We start from the raw sequence: 16,589 nt of genomic DNA, 5'->3' as shown, positions 1-16,589 counted from the left end.
CTGATCAGGGACGAGACCTCTGAAGCTGAGAGCCAGAACCAGCCTTCCTTCCTCTACACTGCTGCTCTGGGAAGCTTCGTCACAGTGCCAGGGTCTGACTAGAGCGCTCTCACCGTCTGATTCAAGCTCTCTGCATCTAACCCGGCCTCCGTTTGCATCCCCCGGTGTCTACCCGCTGCTGGCTCCTGACCAGTGGTGCCGACTGTGGTCTGCGTTTCTTCCCTGTCCAGCCCCTGCACTTGGATGGGCGCGGATCTGGCCCTCAGCTCCAGAGGCAGAGCCTGCTTGGCTCAAACCGGGGACTGGCACTCTTCTGTAAGGGCCAGATGGTAAGCATTTGGGCCTGCTGCTGCTCTCCAGGCCCCGCCCCAGGGCTTCAGGAACGTAGAGTTTGTTCTTAGCCTGTGGGCCCCATTGTCCCACCTGTAGCTTAACCACTGACTCAGCCCACCTCCTGGTGGTTGAGGGGGAAAGATCCAGGGGTCTAACCAGGAGGACGCCCAGCAGGAGATGGAGATGCCGTTCCTCGCCTTGCGTCCTTGACCCTAGCCTCACTGGTCCTGAAGGCACAGCCTGGACATCGTCGGCTTGCTCTGATGGCCACGTCTCCAGGCTGCTACATCCCTCATGTCCCTCCCCATCCTGTGTTTTCACCCCCAAGTCTTTCTGTGCATCTACAATGGGCCAGCCTGAGAAGTGGGTACCCATCTCCCTTTCCCAGATCATAGCTTCAGGATGGTAAGCAGTAAGTCCAGTCCCTGGCCACTCTGGCCTAACTGGGCTGGCACTGGCACACAGGACTGTCTTTGTTATGCCATGGATACCCATGGATACCGTCCCCCCACCTACAAACACCTTGAAAGCAGACAGATGCTCAACAGTATGGCCACCTGTGTGTGTGACCCTGTTGGGCTGTGGGGCCACCAGCAGGCTCTGCGTCCTGCCTCTGCTCCATTATCCTCTCAGGTTGGCTTCCCTGTGGGTGTGCATGCCTGTGTGGAAGGCCACCGTGACCACTGCTGGTTCAACCCAGCAGAATAGGCACAGAGAAGTCCGGACTGTGACTGTGCCCGTGCCCAGGCTCAGTGCAAGCAGGGAGTCGGATCCGCCCGTAGCATGGGCTGGGAGCAGGCGTGTGCATGTCATAGCACATGCAAGGAGCCTCCTGGCCCGCCCCATGACCATGTGGTCCACGGGGAGTCAGGCAGTGCTCCAGAGAAGGTGGCGCACTGTGAGCTTGGCAGCCTGCGTTCTGGTGTCTGCCACCATGACAAGCGTTGACTGGAAGGCCGCACCATCGCATTGCCACTCCAGCCTCTTGTGAAAATGCAGGACAGAAAACACTGTCTCTCCAAAGTATCACGGTACTGGTCGCCTTTTACTAGCACTTTTTTGACTTAAGAAACAATCAATGATCTATACTCTAAAAGGGCAGTGAGTGTCCTTTCTTCAACAGAGTGAGATAAAAGTGATTGTTCAGATGCCGTTTTGTTGTGCAGAGGGATACACTGGAGTGGGTCTGAGAAGAACAAGGAAAAGTGAGCCTCCAAGGAGTTGAGATGGAAATCCACACTCTGCCTGGGCATCCTCGCCGGGCGGGGTCTGAGCACAGGTGACAGAGGCCCTGCACAGGTCAGAGACATGCTTTTGTCACTCAGAAGACAGCCTGGAACATGCGTGTCACTAGGTGGAGACTGCGGTGGGGATTAGCCCAGGCCTAGGAAGCAACCTCCAGAACTGCCACTGTGAGGACACCATGTGCAGAGGCTGCCATTCTCCAGCTGCCCACTTCACCACAGCCCACTGGCACCTCCTACAGAGGGAGTGGACACACCAGTGACTGTTGTGCCAAACACCCATTAGTCATCCTTCCACAGAGAGCCTACAAGTGGACGCGTACGGCTGGGCGGCTTTCCCCCTTACAGCAGGTCCCAGAAGGGCCCCGTCTAAATCTAGTTAGTCAGGGGCCAGCCGTCTGCAGCCCTGGCCCTGTGCACCACAGTGCCTGGTGGGCATGGGCTCTGCTCACCACGCCACCCACTTCTGCAGGGAACGGTGGACTCACTGGGCATCTGGCGCTGCACAGACACCATCCCCAGCACTCACACAGAACTGACCCCACACTGCTCAGCGGGCAAGGGGACTCGCAGGGTCCTATGCTCAGCGTCTGAGTGCCACAGTTTTCCAGGATACCATGATGAGTTTTTATTTCACAAGTTGCGTGAGACATAGCAATGGAACAAATGGTACTCAGGTCCAGGAAGGCCAGGGAGTAGATGGCCATGCTCACCATGACTGCTGGCGCCTCCAAGGAGACCCAGGGCCCACTCCAGGTACCAGTGCTTCACCCCGATGGTGGACAGGGGATGGCTGGCTGAGATGTCCTGCCTGGTCCTCTGGGCCCTCCTCAGGGCTACAGGATTCCTCTTCAGAGAACCTGACCCTGAAGGCACTGCACAGGCTTGCCCGTGCTCTGTGCCACCTGCTAGCTCCTGTCTTGTCCCCGGTGCCAGCATACAAAGGGCACTGGGGTGCCACTCTTCCAAGTCAGAAGAACTGCGTAGAGTCAGCCTGGGGAGAGGGCAGTATCCTTGTGGTCTGACAGGATGGAATAACCATAGGCTCCTGGCTTGTCTCCTCTGAGCAGCTGAGTAGCTGCAGAGGTTGGTCAGCAGCAGTCTGGCGAGGGGCTTGGCCACGGCTGCCATCTCCTGTACTGCTGCTGGGGTGAGAGGATGGGACTGGCACGACAACTCTTTGTCTTCCCTGGGACGGGCCATAACTAACCCCAGGCCTGCAGAAGACCTCCAGAGCTGGCCTCTGATGAACCATGCTTCCCCTTGTCCATACCTACATCCCTCTCACGTCCACTTGTTCCAGCCAGCATCTGTACCAGCCAATGAGACTCAAGGAACTAGGTGCAGCAAGCAGAGGCTGGGCAGACCCTATGTGCTGGATGAAACTGCTTTTTGTGGACAGGGCCTGGCCATGAGAAGTAGCACTGGTAGGCCTGCCAATGGGGGGTGACCTACAGCCTGGGTCCTTCCAAGGTTCCTGCCCATGGCCCACGTGAGCAAGGTTGATGAAGGAGAGGTGAGCCAAAGTGCCAAAGCTGGTCCAGGCTGCGGGCCCAGGATCAGCAGCAGCTACTGCTTGAAGTGATTAAGTTTTGGGTGGTTTGCTACACAGAAACAGACATGCGTCCGTTCATTAAGGAGCAAGTCTGGGAAGGCATCCCAGGAGTCTGGGTTTTCACCGGGTTGCCAGGAGAACCCCTCGGGCACCACCGCCCTCAGGCAGGGTGAAGGGCTTGCTTGTCAGCGGGCTGGCCCAGGGGCAGGTTTTCCTTTCTGCCAGTGACCAAAGCAGATGTCAGCCTGCTGCAGCACATCCTCTGGGGTCAGTTTATGCTCCTGAGCACGCACCTCCCCAAGGGCACTGTTCCCTCACAGGACCCTGGGGCAAAGCTGCCAGCCTGCACTTACAGAGTGCTGGCCACATCCCAGGCACTGGACTTGGAACTAGCCCTGTACGTCTTTTAAAATTCGCTTTAATGTTAAAAAAAAAAAAAAAAAAAAAAAGCTTTAAAATGGCTTTATTACCAAACGAACCAACGACAAAGAAAAGCCAATCAACAGCCGCCTCACTCGCTCCGGAATTCAGCAAGACCTCTACGCAGACCTGGAGGGAGCCGCCTCTGGAGTCTGGCCACCAACCCGGCTCCACGCCGGCTAACGGTGCGGACCGAGCGCCCGCGCCGCAGCAGGGCCGGACCAGCGGGTCGCAGCGCCCGGCACCTGCGGCGCGCCGGCCGGGCGGACCCGCGGCCCTTGGCGCCCCAGCTCGCGGGGGCCGGGCGGCCGCGCTCAGGGCGCCGGACCCCGCGCTCGTCCTCGTGCTCCCGGCCTCCGCACCCGCGCCGCAGGGGTCGCGCAGGCCGCCGGCGGCGGGCCAGGCGGGGCGCGCGCACGCCGGCGTCGCGGCGCCGGCCCCTCCCCTCGGCGTGCGCGCGGCCGCGCGGGCGGGGCGGCGGAGGGGGCGGAGCCGCGCGGAGGCCGAGCCGGGCCGGCGCCGCGGCGAGCGGCGAGCGCAGGGCCGGGCCGCGCGGGCCACCGAGCCCGCCGCAGCGCCCCGCGGCCGGACGCGGACCGCCGCGGGCGCGGGAGCCCAGGTGAGGGCGGCGCGCGTGCGGCGCTTCTGCGGGTGCGGAGCAGGTGCTGAGGCCGGAGCGCCGCCCGGGCGGACCCCGACCCGGCCCCGCGGCGGCCGCGCTGTCCGGCGGCGGCGGGAGGGTAGGCTGCCCCGCGCGAGGCGGGCTGCCCGGCACGGCCGACCCTCGCCGGGCCGCGTCCGCCCGGGAGGCTGCGCCGCGGGAGGAGACTGCGTCCGGCGCGGCTCGTCCGCTGCCGGGAGGCGCCGCGTCCGCGTGGGATGCGCCGCGCCGCGGGGAGTGCGCCCCCCGGACCGGAGACTGCGCGGTGGGGAGGGAGGCTGCGCCCCGGGAGAGGACCCTGCGCCCCCGGGGGAGGCTGCTGCGCCCCGGGAGAGGACCCTGCGCCCCCGGGAGAGGCTGCTGCGCCCCGGGGAGGGGACGCTGCGCCTGGGGAGATGCTGCTGCGCCCTGAGGAGGGGACGCTGTGCCGGGGGAGGGATGTTGCGCCTCCGGGAGAGGCTGCTGCGCCCCGGGGAGGGGACGCTGTGCCCGGGAAGGGATGTTGCGCCTCCGGGAGAGGCTGCTGCGCCCCGGGGAGGGATGTTGCGCCCCGGGGAGAGGCTGCTGCGCCCTGAGGAGGGGACGCTGTTCCCGGGGAAGGATGTTGCGCCTCCGGGAGAGGCTGCTGCGCCCCGGGGAGGGGACTCAGTGCCCCGGGGAGGAGACCTTGCGCCCCCAGGAGAGGGTGCACCCTGGCGAAGGAAGCCCTGTACCCCAGGCGGGTAGGCTGCACCCTGAGGAGGGGAGACTGCGCCCCGGACGGTCAGCGTCCCTCGCGAGGGGAGGGCGCAGTGTCAGAGCGGGACGCTGTGCGCCGCTGGTGACCGGGGGCGGGGAAGTTCCCTCGGGTGTTGGGCGTCTGCCGCGATGCATTCGATAGCCATCTGGGGCAGTTGGGGGCCCGAGGTGGATTTTGACGCGTTCACATAGGCAGCAGGAAAATGACTGCGGGGTGGCGTGTGCGAGGGAAGCTGTCAGATGGGGCTGTGGAGCTGGCCCTGTTGAAGCCCGACTTGCGTGCGGAGGACCTAAACTGTTTCCGACGAGATTCTCGGGTCGGAGACCCCCGCGGCGTTGTGCAGTTGGTGGTTAATGTTTTCAGCTACCAGGTTCTGGTCGTTTCTTCCTTTTTTCCTTCTTAGGCTAACCATTACAGCGTTCCATTCCGTAGTGCAAGAAAAGGTGGCCTCATACCGAACTTGCTTTTTACTTAGCGCAGTAATTAACACGATCCAGCAGTGGTTTTTACTGTGAACAGAAATATGTATTTAATCCTCCTAGTTCCCTCTCATTTGCCCGTTGTTTTATTCCTTTAAAAGGTGCTACCAGAGTTGCATTTTCCAAAACCCCAGGCTGGCTTTTGAGTAGTCCCTGGGCTCTGCGGGAGCAGGGTGTCTCTGGGTCACCAGCTTCTCTGGGGGCTGAGTCTGCTTTACCCTTTCTGCTTGCTGAGGGTTTCCTGGTGGGAATGGGAAATGGGAAGCTGGGAAAAGACTGGGCAGTACGGCTCCTCCTGGGCTGAGAGAATTAGCTGTGCAGTGGTGCAGTGCTCCCCCAGGGCAGATCCTCACCAAGGCACCCACAGTGGGGGCCTGATAAATATTGGATGAGACACCCTGAGCTGGGCACCGGGATCCCTGCGCTGGGGAGGATGAACTCCAGCTTTGAAAGGAACCTTTGTGTGTGAGCAGTGTCTGTAGATGTCAGGGGTTCCGGAGATGGGGCTTTCAGCTACCTTGAGGTCAGATTTGAAGCTCCAGTTGGAAGGGAAAAAGGAGCCTTTCTGCAGGGACAGTGGAAAGACAGTGAGTAGGCCCCGCACAGGGAAACTTATGGCCATTGCTGGGAGGCCACCACAGCAGGACCCGCTACCCAGAGGTGATGCCCTGGCAGCACACCTTGGCTCAGGCCAGTTCGCTTCTCTGTGAGTTGACGTCTAAAACATTTGGACTGCTGTTAGAGCTTTGGAATAAGAAAATCTTTTAAAGTCATGATTGCCTAATGAATGAATGGAGCGAACTCGATTCTTTTGACAGTACTGTCTCTGGCTTGTCATGTGGTGCCCCCCTGCCCCCCAGATGCAGTGCTGGGCACGGCAGAGTTCACAGTGCCACTGGCAGTTATTAGTCACTTTCAAAGCATCACATTTTTAAAACAAAAATTCTTTTATATGATTTTTTGGTGGAGTTAAGAAGATAAGCACAGGCGTAGTACATTCAGAAGATACACAGGCATGTACGGCTCCAGTCCCTCACTGGCTCCTTCAGCTGCCACTACCGTCCCAGCAGTAGTCAACGCTCAAGTGGTGGTAGGTAAGTCTTAACATAGTTTTTAATGTTTTCTTTAGCGGTGCTACAGTGGATAGTCTTATAGAGAGGTGCAAACAAGACCTACTCATATTTTTTTATTATCAAAATTCCTTAGGTATAAGTTTTATGTGAGAACAGGTTTATTCCTTTAAGTGCTATGATTAGCTCTGTTAAGTACATCGAACCAAAGAACAGTATTGAAATAGGCAGGAGGTATTTAGAAAGTCGCCTTTGGAGACTGATGGGTGCAGTTATGCATGTAACAGCCTATAACAAACGTAAGGAAAATTATCTAGCTTAGGTGAACCCCGAGACCTCGGCGAGGTCCAGTTTACAGGAGAGTTGGAGGGTCTGTGTCACTTTTCTGAAACGTGAACCTCCAGGACTGTGTTGGGTGTGGTGGAGATGGTGCTCGCAAACCTTTACTTGTAGTGTTCTTATGTGAACTGGGAAAACCAGATAGTGAGGACTTCCCTTAAAAATGGCACCCTGGAGATTTGGGATTTCAGGCTTTGCTTCTGGTGGCCGTCTTCCCAGGCATGGCTGAGTGCGGACCAGGGAGATGCAGGGGTCAGAATAGGCCCTTGCTCCTTGCTGTGTGGCTTCTGCTTCACAGCATGACACCTTTTGGGACAGGGCCATGTCAAGCTACCACATTTTTTGCGATCAGCAAGTCCTGCTTGCTGCCGTCCCGTCTGTATGCTCTGGACATTCCAGGAGGGTGCCCAACAGTGGCTTTTTGACTTTAGGTGTGATGGGCTTAAAATCCTGACAAGGCAGGAAGGGCGGAAGTTCTCCGAGGTGCGTCCTGTCCCTGCGGCAGTTCATTGAGGCTGACAGCTTGCCCTCAGCCGGAGGCTGCTGAGCCTCTCTTTGTCCCTTGCACTTGGAGTCCTCGGGCTCATGCTCAGGTGCGCACTTGACAAGGGTAGTTACTGCCAGGTGGGGTTCATGTGTGGGGCAGGAGAGTGCCAAGGAGAGCCTCGCATCCGGGGCCTTGAAGGACCAGCCCAGCAGGGAGGCAGAGCAAGTCCCGCAGCTCGTAAGGGGCTGAGCTGGCTGTGGCCTGGCGCAGAGGGGACTGGCAAAGCCTGGACATGTGCTGGTAACCAGGGAGGCCACTGCCGCAGGAGCTGCAGGAGGGGGTGAGGGCTGCGGCAGGGATTTAGGTTTAATCCCAGTGTGGTGGGAGCCCTGGGGAGGACGGGCCTGCCTGCGTTTCTCCCTCCCTCCCTTGTAGGGAGTTGTGAGCAGGGCGGGCAGGGTCTGGTTTGTCATTTCAGGAATCTCTCCAGCTATTGGGTTATTAGGAGCTTGAGACTGACGTGCCTGTATGTGTGTTAATTCATTTAACTCTCCCAACAGTCCAAAGGAAGGGCATTATTACTTTTCCCGTGGTACAGGTGAGACTCCTAGGCACAGAGCAGTGAAGTCATTTACTCAAGGTCACACAGCAAGAGGCATAAGCAGACTGTGTCCTTTTCTCCTCCTTGAGCCAGCAACTTCCCACCTGCACTGTTGCAATCTGGGCAGGTCAGCTGGGCGATCAGAGAAGCTGGTGACCATACTAGTGCCTGGGCCAGACGGAGGTGGTGAGATCAGAGTCCTTGCTGTACTTCAGCCCACCTATGAGGCCATTGTTTGTAAGTTGTGCGGTTGTTTTTGATGCTCCTAACAAGGGGAAGTGTTGCCAATTAGACGGTGACAGTGCTTTCCTGTCACTGAGCATTCGTTTGTACTCCTCAGAGAGCACAGGCCTCAGCAGTGACATCACTGTCTGCTGCCTCGTGAAGGGAAGCCTAAGAGGTACGCACAGTTGCCACAGCGCGCTTCAGGCCTGGAGTCTGAGTCCTCCTCGGGGGCTCCCGGGGTTGCTGTGCCTGGGTGCCGTGGAGGCTGGAGGTCTGGGAGAGCCGGCCTCTGGTGGGGTTGGTCTCGGGATCTGGACAGCAGAGGCTGAGGCTGCTTGGAGGAGGCTCTGCTCCACTGTCACCTGTGCCAGGCGGGTTGTGCTCCTGCCCTGACAGGATGTGTGTCCTGTTCGTGGTCCGGTGCTGCAGGTTCCGTCCAGGGGTCAGGGAGGATAGCCCAACTTGGACCTCACGGGGCTGTGGCATCGATACGCTGAGCTAGTGCAGAGTGCCGAAAATAGTACCTGCCCAGCAGTGTTTAGGAGGGCGTGCTTGCTTATTATTTTATGATTAGTCATCAGAGTGGAGAGGTTCGTGTGGATGGGACTCAAGGTCAGGCCGCGGGTGCACCTTCGAGTCTTACATGTTGCTGGCGTTGAGACCACAGTCTGGGTGGAAGGTGGGGACTGATGGAGACCTTTGGCAAGGGGCCCACGGGAGGGGGCATGTCGCAAGGCCACTGGAGAAGGTGCAGGCAGGAGGCCCGAGGCGTGGAGTCCAGAACATGGGGCTGGCTTGAGCATCTCCCCTTGGATCCGACCTTGGCAGTTTCTGCCTGGTGCAGAGCGCCAGCCAGGCAGTGCCTCGGGGCAGAACTGCTGGAAGGGGAGCAAGCTGGTGGGACTGCAGCTGCAGGCCTGGGCTCCTGGAGTCTGGGTAGCGGCAGTGGGGGCAGCAGGCTCCTGGGCCAGTGGGGCCGATCCTCAGGAGAGCCGGACGCCTCCCCATGGGAAGACGTGTATTGAAATGGAATTTCTTTTCTTTAAAGCGGTTTCCCTTGTCTCTAGCCAGCTGTCCTTAGCATCTGGGGAGGTCGGCACCCTTATTCACCCAGTCTACGCTAGTACGCAGCCCAGGAGACCCGGAGTCCCCGAGTACTGGAGGGAGATGCTGGGTGTGCTTGCAGAAGGGGCCGGCGTCCTGGCCCGGGAGGGCAGACGTGACTGCCCTGGGCAAGGAGCAGCGGGCTCTCAGGCGGAGGTGTGCCTGCCCATTGGTCTGCAGCGCTGTGGTTATGTAGGCCTGGAGATCCCGGTGCCGTGGGACCAGCTGACATCCCAGAGGCTGTGTCCCTGGGATGAGGCCAGAAGACTGAGATGTCTGTCAGAGCCGCGTTGCTCGCTGGCTCTCTGGGCACAGGCAGTCCTGGGGGCCTGCTCAGTGTGTCCTCCGGGAGGAGACCTGGGACGGGGAGGAGGGCGCTCTGCCTATGCTGACTCTGGGGAGGGGTCAGGCAGGGTGCCTTGATACCTCGGAGCCACTTACCTGCGCATGGCTAGAGGAAGTGCGGCTGAGGTGCCGGCATCGAGGGTGGCCGCTGGGCGAGGCTGGTGTCCCCGAGGCCAGCGTGCTGCCGTGGGGGAGGACTGTGTCAGGGAGGACAGGCACCCTGGGTGAAGGAGCTGCGTGGGGAGCTGCTGGAGCGTGGAGGCAGGAGGTGGGGCTGGAGGGCCGTGTGCACCAGGCAGGGCATCTGTGCAGGGCTTTCCAGCAGGGAGCGGGAGAGTGAGACCGTGTCCCCGGGATCCTGGCTGGGATTGGGGGTAACATGGGGCCACACAGGGCGATGGCAGTGAAGCTGGGGAAAGGGTAGCTGTGTCTGGTGTTGTGGAGGGCGAGGGCTCGGGTAGGAAGAGGGGGCTGGAGAGGCCGAGTGGAAGCACACCCAGACTCGGAGTCTCCTGCTGGACACTCAGCGTGATCACTTCTGTGACCTTGGAAGGCGGCAGCGTCTCCCTGCAGACAGCCGGCCCGCCTTCTCTGAGCCAGTTCAGTGTCGATACCCTCTACCTGGGGACTGCGTCCTGTCCCTTGGGTTAAGCCCTCAGTTCCCCCAGCAGCCCTGCTTCAAACCCCATTGCAAGTCCAAGCCTGCAGAACTTCTGACCCTGGAGCAGGTGGGGTTCCCGTGACCCTTCCTCGGGTTCACTTTCTTGCTAGAGCAGCTGGGGCTCTGGGAAGCACTGTACTCACCTTGTCCAGTTCATTTTAAAAGGCGTTTTCAGGGATACAAATAAGCAGCCACCTGAAGAGACCCCCGAGTCAGGAGCCTGCATCCCTGTGAGCTGATGCCCCCGCTGCCACATGTGTGACCTCCGGGCTCTGCTGTCCAGAGGTCTGGAGCCCCGTCCTCTGCTGTCCAGGTCTGGAGTCCCGTCCTCTGGGCTTCTGTGGGGCCTTCGCTGCATGGACATGGTGCTGGTAGGTGGAGTGGAGAACAGCCAGGCCTGCCTGGGCAGTCCACTTGGCCTCTGGGTCGTGTCCTTCCCTCTTGGACAAGGCAGATGAGAGAGTGTGGCGGACGGGAGACGGCGTGGTTGGGCAGGGAGTGATGAGCCAGGAGCCGTGGGTAAGAGCCAGTCCTTGTGGGTGATACCTGGGTCAGATCCCGCAGGGCCAGAAGGCTCTGGGAACTCCGGTGGCTGGGAGGCAGCTCGGGACCAGGTGTGGGCGGAGAGCCCTCCCAAGGCCTGCTGTGGGTCAGCGTCGCCCGGGGAGTGCAGGCCGGGGTCTAAGCTCTGGTTCAGCAGCACCGGCTCCTCCTGGGGATCCAGGCCCTTGGGTCAGTCCCTCCTCACAGCCTGGTTTCGAGATCAGAAATTGAGGGCCGAGAGGCTCAGTGACCTGGAAGCTGGATGGTCGTCAGCTACCAGCCACCGAGCACTGACGTGGGCCAGCCTGGGCAAGTGAGGTCTGTCTCCTCAGAGCCTGGTGGCGCTCCCTGGAGGCCACCGTTTCTGGGAACCACCCCCTCCCTTTCCCTGCGAACGGCCTCTCCAGGGCTCCCCTGGGCATGCCGCTGGTCCCCTGCCTTCTGGCCTGGCCCCCTCTTGCTCTTGGCTGGGTGGCAGCCATGGCGCAGGCTGCTGTCACTCTGCTGCTCCAGCCCTACACTGCCCTGTCTCAGGCCCCCGAGTGCCGCTCTCTGCTGTCCTTCCCCAGCCTGGGCGCTGGCTCTGGCTGCCCGGGCTCGTGGCCAGCTGAGCCGCGTTTCTCCACACACCTTGCCCCGAGTGCCCTCCCGGGTCCAGTCCTGGTTATCTTCACCTTCCCTCCCACCTCTCCTGCCCTGCACTGCTGCCTGGTGGGCAGAGGCCTCTGGAGGGCAGGCCGGCACCCCAAGCTCTTCCGCAGCCTCCGGGCATGCCCGCAGGTGCAGGTGCCGCGGACCTTGCGAGACGTGGGTCGTGCTGGCTTCCCTGGCGTGTGGGTGGGAACCTGAGCTGAGTCGCCTGCCTCTGAACGCGTGCCTTTCCCGCCTCTCACGCTGCCCCCACGTCCTCCTGTGCTTGGTGAATCAGTCGTATATTTATGCCCCATATGTCTGTGTTATCTCCAGACTTCCTTGCTTTCTTTGTAGAATAGAAACATTTACAAAACATCCAAAATTGTCACAAAACCATGAAGTGCAATATAGTAAATTTATCTGTTGAAAACAGGGAGCTCACGTCCTAAAAACCCGCTGTGTCCTGCCAAGGTCACTTCGTGCCTTTTGGGCTGCACTAGTCAAAGTGTGTCCCCTGAAGCGATAGCAGTGTCAAAGAGTCCAAGAAGTAACAGTGCCTCCATGGAAATCAGCATGCTTTGACCCAATGGGACATCTTCAGAAAGAGCAGCCCGGAGAGTGAGCCCAGATGAGGCCACTGCGGAGGCTTCCGGCAGCGAGCTCTGAAAGAGGCGTGTGCACGGCTTGGCAGAAGTAGGTGTGAGAGCGCCCAGAATGTGGGCGGCTGGGGATTCCATCCCAGCTCTGCTCTGTGTCTACCACAGGCCCCTTGCATGTGAAATGGGGATGGTATCAGTGACTTCTGAGGCTCATCCCACCCCAGGGGACTGTCTTAAGTGGCAGTAAATGCGCCGCATGTTCCATGGGAAGATGCCAGTCCTGGAACCCTGAGGAGTCCCTCCCACCCAACAGCAGGATCTGCACCCCCACAACTGACTTTGAAGGCCATGTGAGGCCAGCACAGAGGTGTCCTTCACCTCCCTTCCAGCTCTGTGGAAAGACATGGGGTGTAGGAAGGGAGGTCTTGGGAGCTGAGCAGGGTCGGGGCAGGAGCTGGGGCATGGAGCTAGGGAGTGAGCCCCTGGGGCTGGAGTTGGCCCCTCTGCACTTCCTGGTGCTGGGGATGCTCTCATTCTCTCAAGTTGAGTGGCTCTGTAAGTCTGGAGACGTCCTAAGTAACCACACATACCCAGTCAGTCAGGATTTAGCAGCCCTGGCTGCTGCTGCAGAGGTGGAGGCGGAGGTGTTGACACTTGGTAAGGTCTTTGCTGGAGAAGCAGCCTGCGCTTGTGCTGTGTCCTTGTGCTTTTGTTTGAGACACCAGGGAAACTCGGTTCCTTGTTTTTGGTTAGTGATAGCCTAAAACCTGTTGCCCGGGACACCAACCCAGTGATGGCTAATCTGCTCAGGAACCAGTGCTTGGGAAAGGGGAGCGTTGGCACGTCAGGGAGTCCTCACTGGCTCTGTGAGGCTCTGGGGGCAGCAGGTGCTGGCCTCGGGTCTGGGCACCTCCTTCTCAGGTGTGGGTTCTGCGGGCACCTGCTTCCTCACACGTGTCTGAGGAGGGGTCTCGAGGGCTGTGCAGCCACATCTCTGCAGTGCGAGCAGAGGTGGAGTCCTGCTTCTGCCAGATCGCTGTCTGTGCCGTTTCAGTGGGGGTGGCGAGTCACACCAAATGCAGGTTTATTAGTCTTGGTGATTTTGACATTTATTCCTTTCAGGATCGCTATCCACCCCAAATAGCAATGCAGCATGTTATTCTGGAGTCGAATCTGTCATCTTTGCATGGGTTCTGTGTGTCCCTGTTCCAATTCCGGGTGCTTCTCTGCATTCTTGAAGGTACCGCCTTTTCTTTCCCAATACATTGAAACTCTTTTTTCTTTAGAAACTACCTGAACTTTTAGAGCTTCTTGTAAGAATGTTTTGTGTGAATTTCCAGTTCCTAGAAAGCAGCAGCACCTGTGCACAATAGCTTGCTGTGGATGGGAGCTGGTGGGGGCGTGAGGGAGGCATGGGTGAAGCCCCAGTGAGAGGCCAACTCAGCGCCCGTCAGACTCGGAGCCACTGCAGCCTGGAACCAGAGTCCAGCCTGGACTTCACTGTCGTCGAACCTTATGAAAAAGCTTGCGTGATGTCTCAGCTGGCTTCTTCCTGTCTGCTCCCAGCCGTCCTTGGGTACCCGTGCATGGTGCTGGGACAGACTTCAGGTCTGCTCTCGATCCTGCCTGCGGCCCTTGCTGCCCTGTCACGGCTGACTTGCCCTGTGCAGGTGAGCAGCGGACGCCCTCGCTGCAAGAGCTTGCTGCTTAGCTCCCTGCGGGCACTGTGGGCATACATGGCATGGTAGCGAGGGACACGTGGCATTGTGGGCACACATGGCATGGCAGGAGGGGACACATGGCACTGTGGGCTCACATGGCATGGCAGGAGGGGACACGTGGCACCATGGACTCAGGTGGCATGGTAGCAGGGGACACGTGGCACTGTGGGCACACATGGCATGGTAGCAGGGGACACGTGGCACTGTGGGCACACATGGCATGGTAGCAGGGGACACGTGGCACCTTGGGCACACATGGCATGGCAGGAGGGGACACATGGCACTGTGGGCTCACGTGGCATGGCAGGAGGGGACATGTGGCACTGTGGGCTCACGTGGCATGGCAGGAGGGGACATGTGGCACCATGGACTCAGGTGGTGTGACAGCAGGGGACATGTAGCACCGCGAACTCAGGTGGTGCGACAGTAGGGGACATGTGGCATGTGGGCACATGTGGCATGACAGCAGAGGACATGTGGCATCATGGACTCATGTGATGTGGCAGGAGGGGACGTGGCATTGTGGACTTGTGTGGTGTGGCAGGAGGGGACATGTGGCACCATGGACTTACGTGGCACAACAGCAGGGGACACGTGGCACTGTGGTTCATGTGACATGGCAGCAGGGGGCACGTGGTGGGTGTGCCCTGAAACCCCTACTTTTCTCTCATCCACAGTGACCTGTGCCCTGTGGACAGGACATGTGGGTTTGTGGACTCACTACTGCGTGCGGCCCATGGGCAGCTGGCCCCACGTGCTCTGCACGTCCCCGTGAGGACTGACCCAGGTGCTCTCTTGATCTTATTGATCGCTGGAAGAAGTAGAAATGCTGCAGACAGGGTCCAGCTGTGCGAGCTGGTGCTGCAGCGCTCTGGCCAGCCCTGCAGGACACGGAGACGTGACCCCCATGCAGGTCTGACTCTGCCCCAGTCCTGGGCGACCACTCTCCTGCCCCTCGCTGCCTTTTCTAGACTTTGCTTAAATGGAGCTGTGCCCTGGTGGCCCTGGGGCCGCGTGTGGCAGGCTGCCCTGGAGTTCCCGGGGTGCTCTGTGATGTGAACATGGCGCTGACGTGGTGCGTCTTGCCTGGGCCTCACCTAAGCGGCCCTGGGGCCGCTTCCCCTTGGCAGGTATGGATGCCACTGCTCTGACAGAGCAGAGGGTCCTGTGCAGACAGGTGCTTCCCCTTCTCGTGGGTAGGTCCCCAGGGCTTCGGGTGAGCTGAGAGGAGGTCTGGCAAAGCCTGCCTTCAGGTAATGCAGTGGAGTTGCTCCTGAGGCCTGAAGACGGTGCCCTGGTTGCTTCCACGGCAGACTTGGCCACACACGAGAAGGTGGCCGTCTGGGCCAGGCATGGTGTCGACCCTCAGCAGAGCGACTCACCCCGTGCCGTCTCTTCCCCACCCATCAGAGGGGAAGTCCTCGAGCACTGTTGGGCACATTAAAAACCACAGCCAGCTTGCACACCACCCGCTTTTAGCTTGGGACCCTGGGGTTCCACCCTAGGAGCCTGCCCAAGGCACCGCCACTGGCTGCAGCAACTGCGGGAGAGGGCGGCCCGCCCACGCCCACCCACCCAACCGCCCACCCGCGGGAGAGGGTTGCAGCTCCTGAATGAGGACTGCTTCTGGGGACAGGCTCTGGGCGAGAACCAGGCAGGAGGCCGAGAGCGCCTTTTGCACTGCCTTAATGTGGGAGGAAGTGGGACATGTGCGAGGACAGAGTGGAACAGAGGAGCCTGGCACCCAGGTGGTCTGGGGAGGCCAGGCGAGGGAAGACCCAGCTGCAGGAGCTGGCGCTGCAGTGCTGAGTTCCGTACAGCCCCAGGCTTGGAGCCACGGGCCCTTCATGTATCCCAGGGAGTAGAGGGTGACCGTGGGTGGGTATGCAGCCCCATCGGGAAGAGAAGTGACAAGCAGATACACAGTGGGCACCCAGTGCGGAACTGCTGCAGCCTCAGCAAGGCCCGGGAGAGGAGCACCTGTCCTATTGACTGGGCCCTGAGGGCGGAGGGGAATGCACAAGAGAGGTGTCCCTGTGGGGATTCTATTCCCAGGGGTCAGGTTCACTGCATGAAGCTGGTCACGCGCTGGTGGAGTGCAGATGAGAACCAGGTCTCCCATCCCAGAACAGAGGGCTGGAGGGTTGTCTGGGTGGCCACGTGACCCCAGGGCCTTAGCAGGTGCTGCGTGTCCAGCCAGACACAAGTCTACACGCGTGTGTATGTCCCTATGCATGTGTCCTCGTAGCCACCCGGGAGGCCTGGGAGTAGAGAGCCCCGCAGCAGGAGAACAGGGGCCCTGGAGCATCTGCTGGTGGGAAGGGAGGGAGTGGTGGGTGCAGCACCCGAGGAGGCAGTTGGGTCGTAGCCTCTCCTCACCAGTAGGAACAGCACGGAAGGAAAGAAGCAGGGAGGAGGGGCAGCTCGGCAGCCTGGAAGCCTGGAGGGCACAGCAAGTCACTACAGGCAGATGCCACCATCCAGGGCCAGGGGCCCAGAGTCAGGGGCCCAGGCCAGGAGTGCTAGGGTTGGGCCAGGGGTAGGCGCTGAGAGTAGTGGGTGAAAGTTGAGAAGAAACAGGATATTTGCCTTTTCTCAAAGTATCTCTTCTCCAAGTTGTTTATTTATTAAAAAGGGAAAAGTAGTAACTTTAGAGCCAAGCAGCCTGCAGCTGCCCCTGTGCTCACTGGCGGCTTCCTCCATAGAGGGGGTCGGTCTGCTCAGACGCTCTCACAGCGAGGAAGAAGCACGGCACCGCTGGCAGGGACGCCCAGCAGTGCTGTCCAGAGCTCTGCCAGAGCATCCTGTCAGGAGAGCAGGGACCAGCTGG

At 59.9% G+C, this 16,589-nt stretch overlaps 1 protein-coding gene across 8 annotated transcripts in view; it reads left to right on the top strand.

Annotated features, from left to right (window-relative positions):
* Positions 1-4,036: 4,036 nt before the first annotated feature.
* The window catches only part of ADARB1 (adenosine deaminase RNA specific B1), a 105,444-nt gene continuing 92,891 nt past the window's right edge, over positions 4,037-16,589 (top strand). For 2 of the 8 annotated variants that reach the window (XM_079100747.1, XM_079100748.1), the window contains exons 1-3: positions 4,037-4,171; positions 13,161-13,278; positions 13,605-13,708. In XM_079100747.1, the coding sequence (XP_078956873.1) occupies positions 13,185-13,278; positions 13,605-13,708 (198 nt within the window). In that variant the 5' untranslated portion in view covers positions 4,037-4,171; positions 13,161-13,184. Of the gene's footprint in view, positions 4,172-13,160; positions 13,280-13,604; positions 13,709-14,476; positions 14,673-16,589 lie in introns of those variants that run through there. The other 6 variants (XM_079100743.1, XM_079100739.1, XM_079100742.1 and 3 more) reach the window with 5 other exon arrangements.

Source organism: Sciurus vulgaris (genome assembly GCF_902686455.1).
Source record: "Sciurus vulgaris genome assembly, chromosome: 10".
NCBI lineage: Eukaryota > Metazoa > Chordata > Mammalia > Rodentia > Sciuridae > Sciurus > Sciurus vulgaris.
The sequence above is the reverse complement of the archived record's forward strand: the minus strand, read 5'-3'. Positions and strand labels throughout refer to the sequence as shown.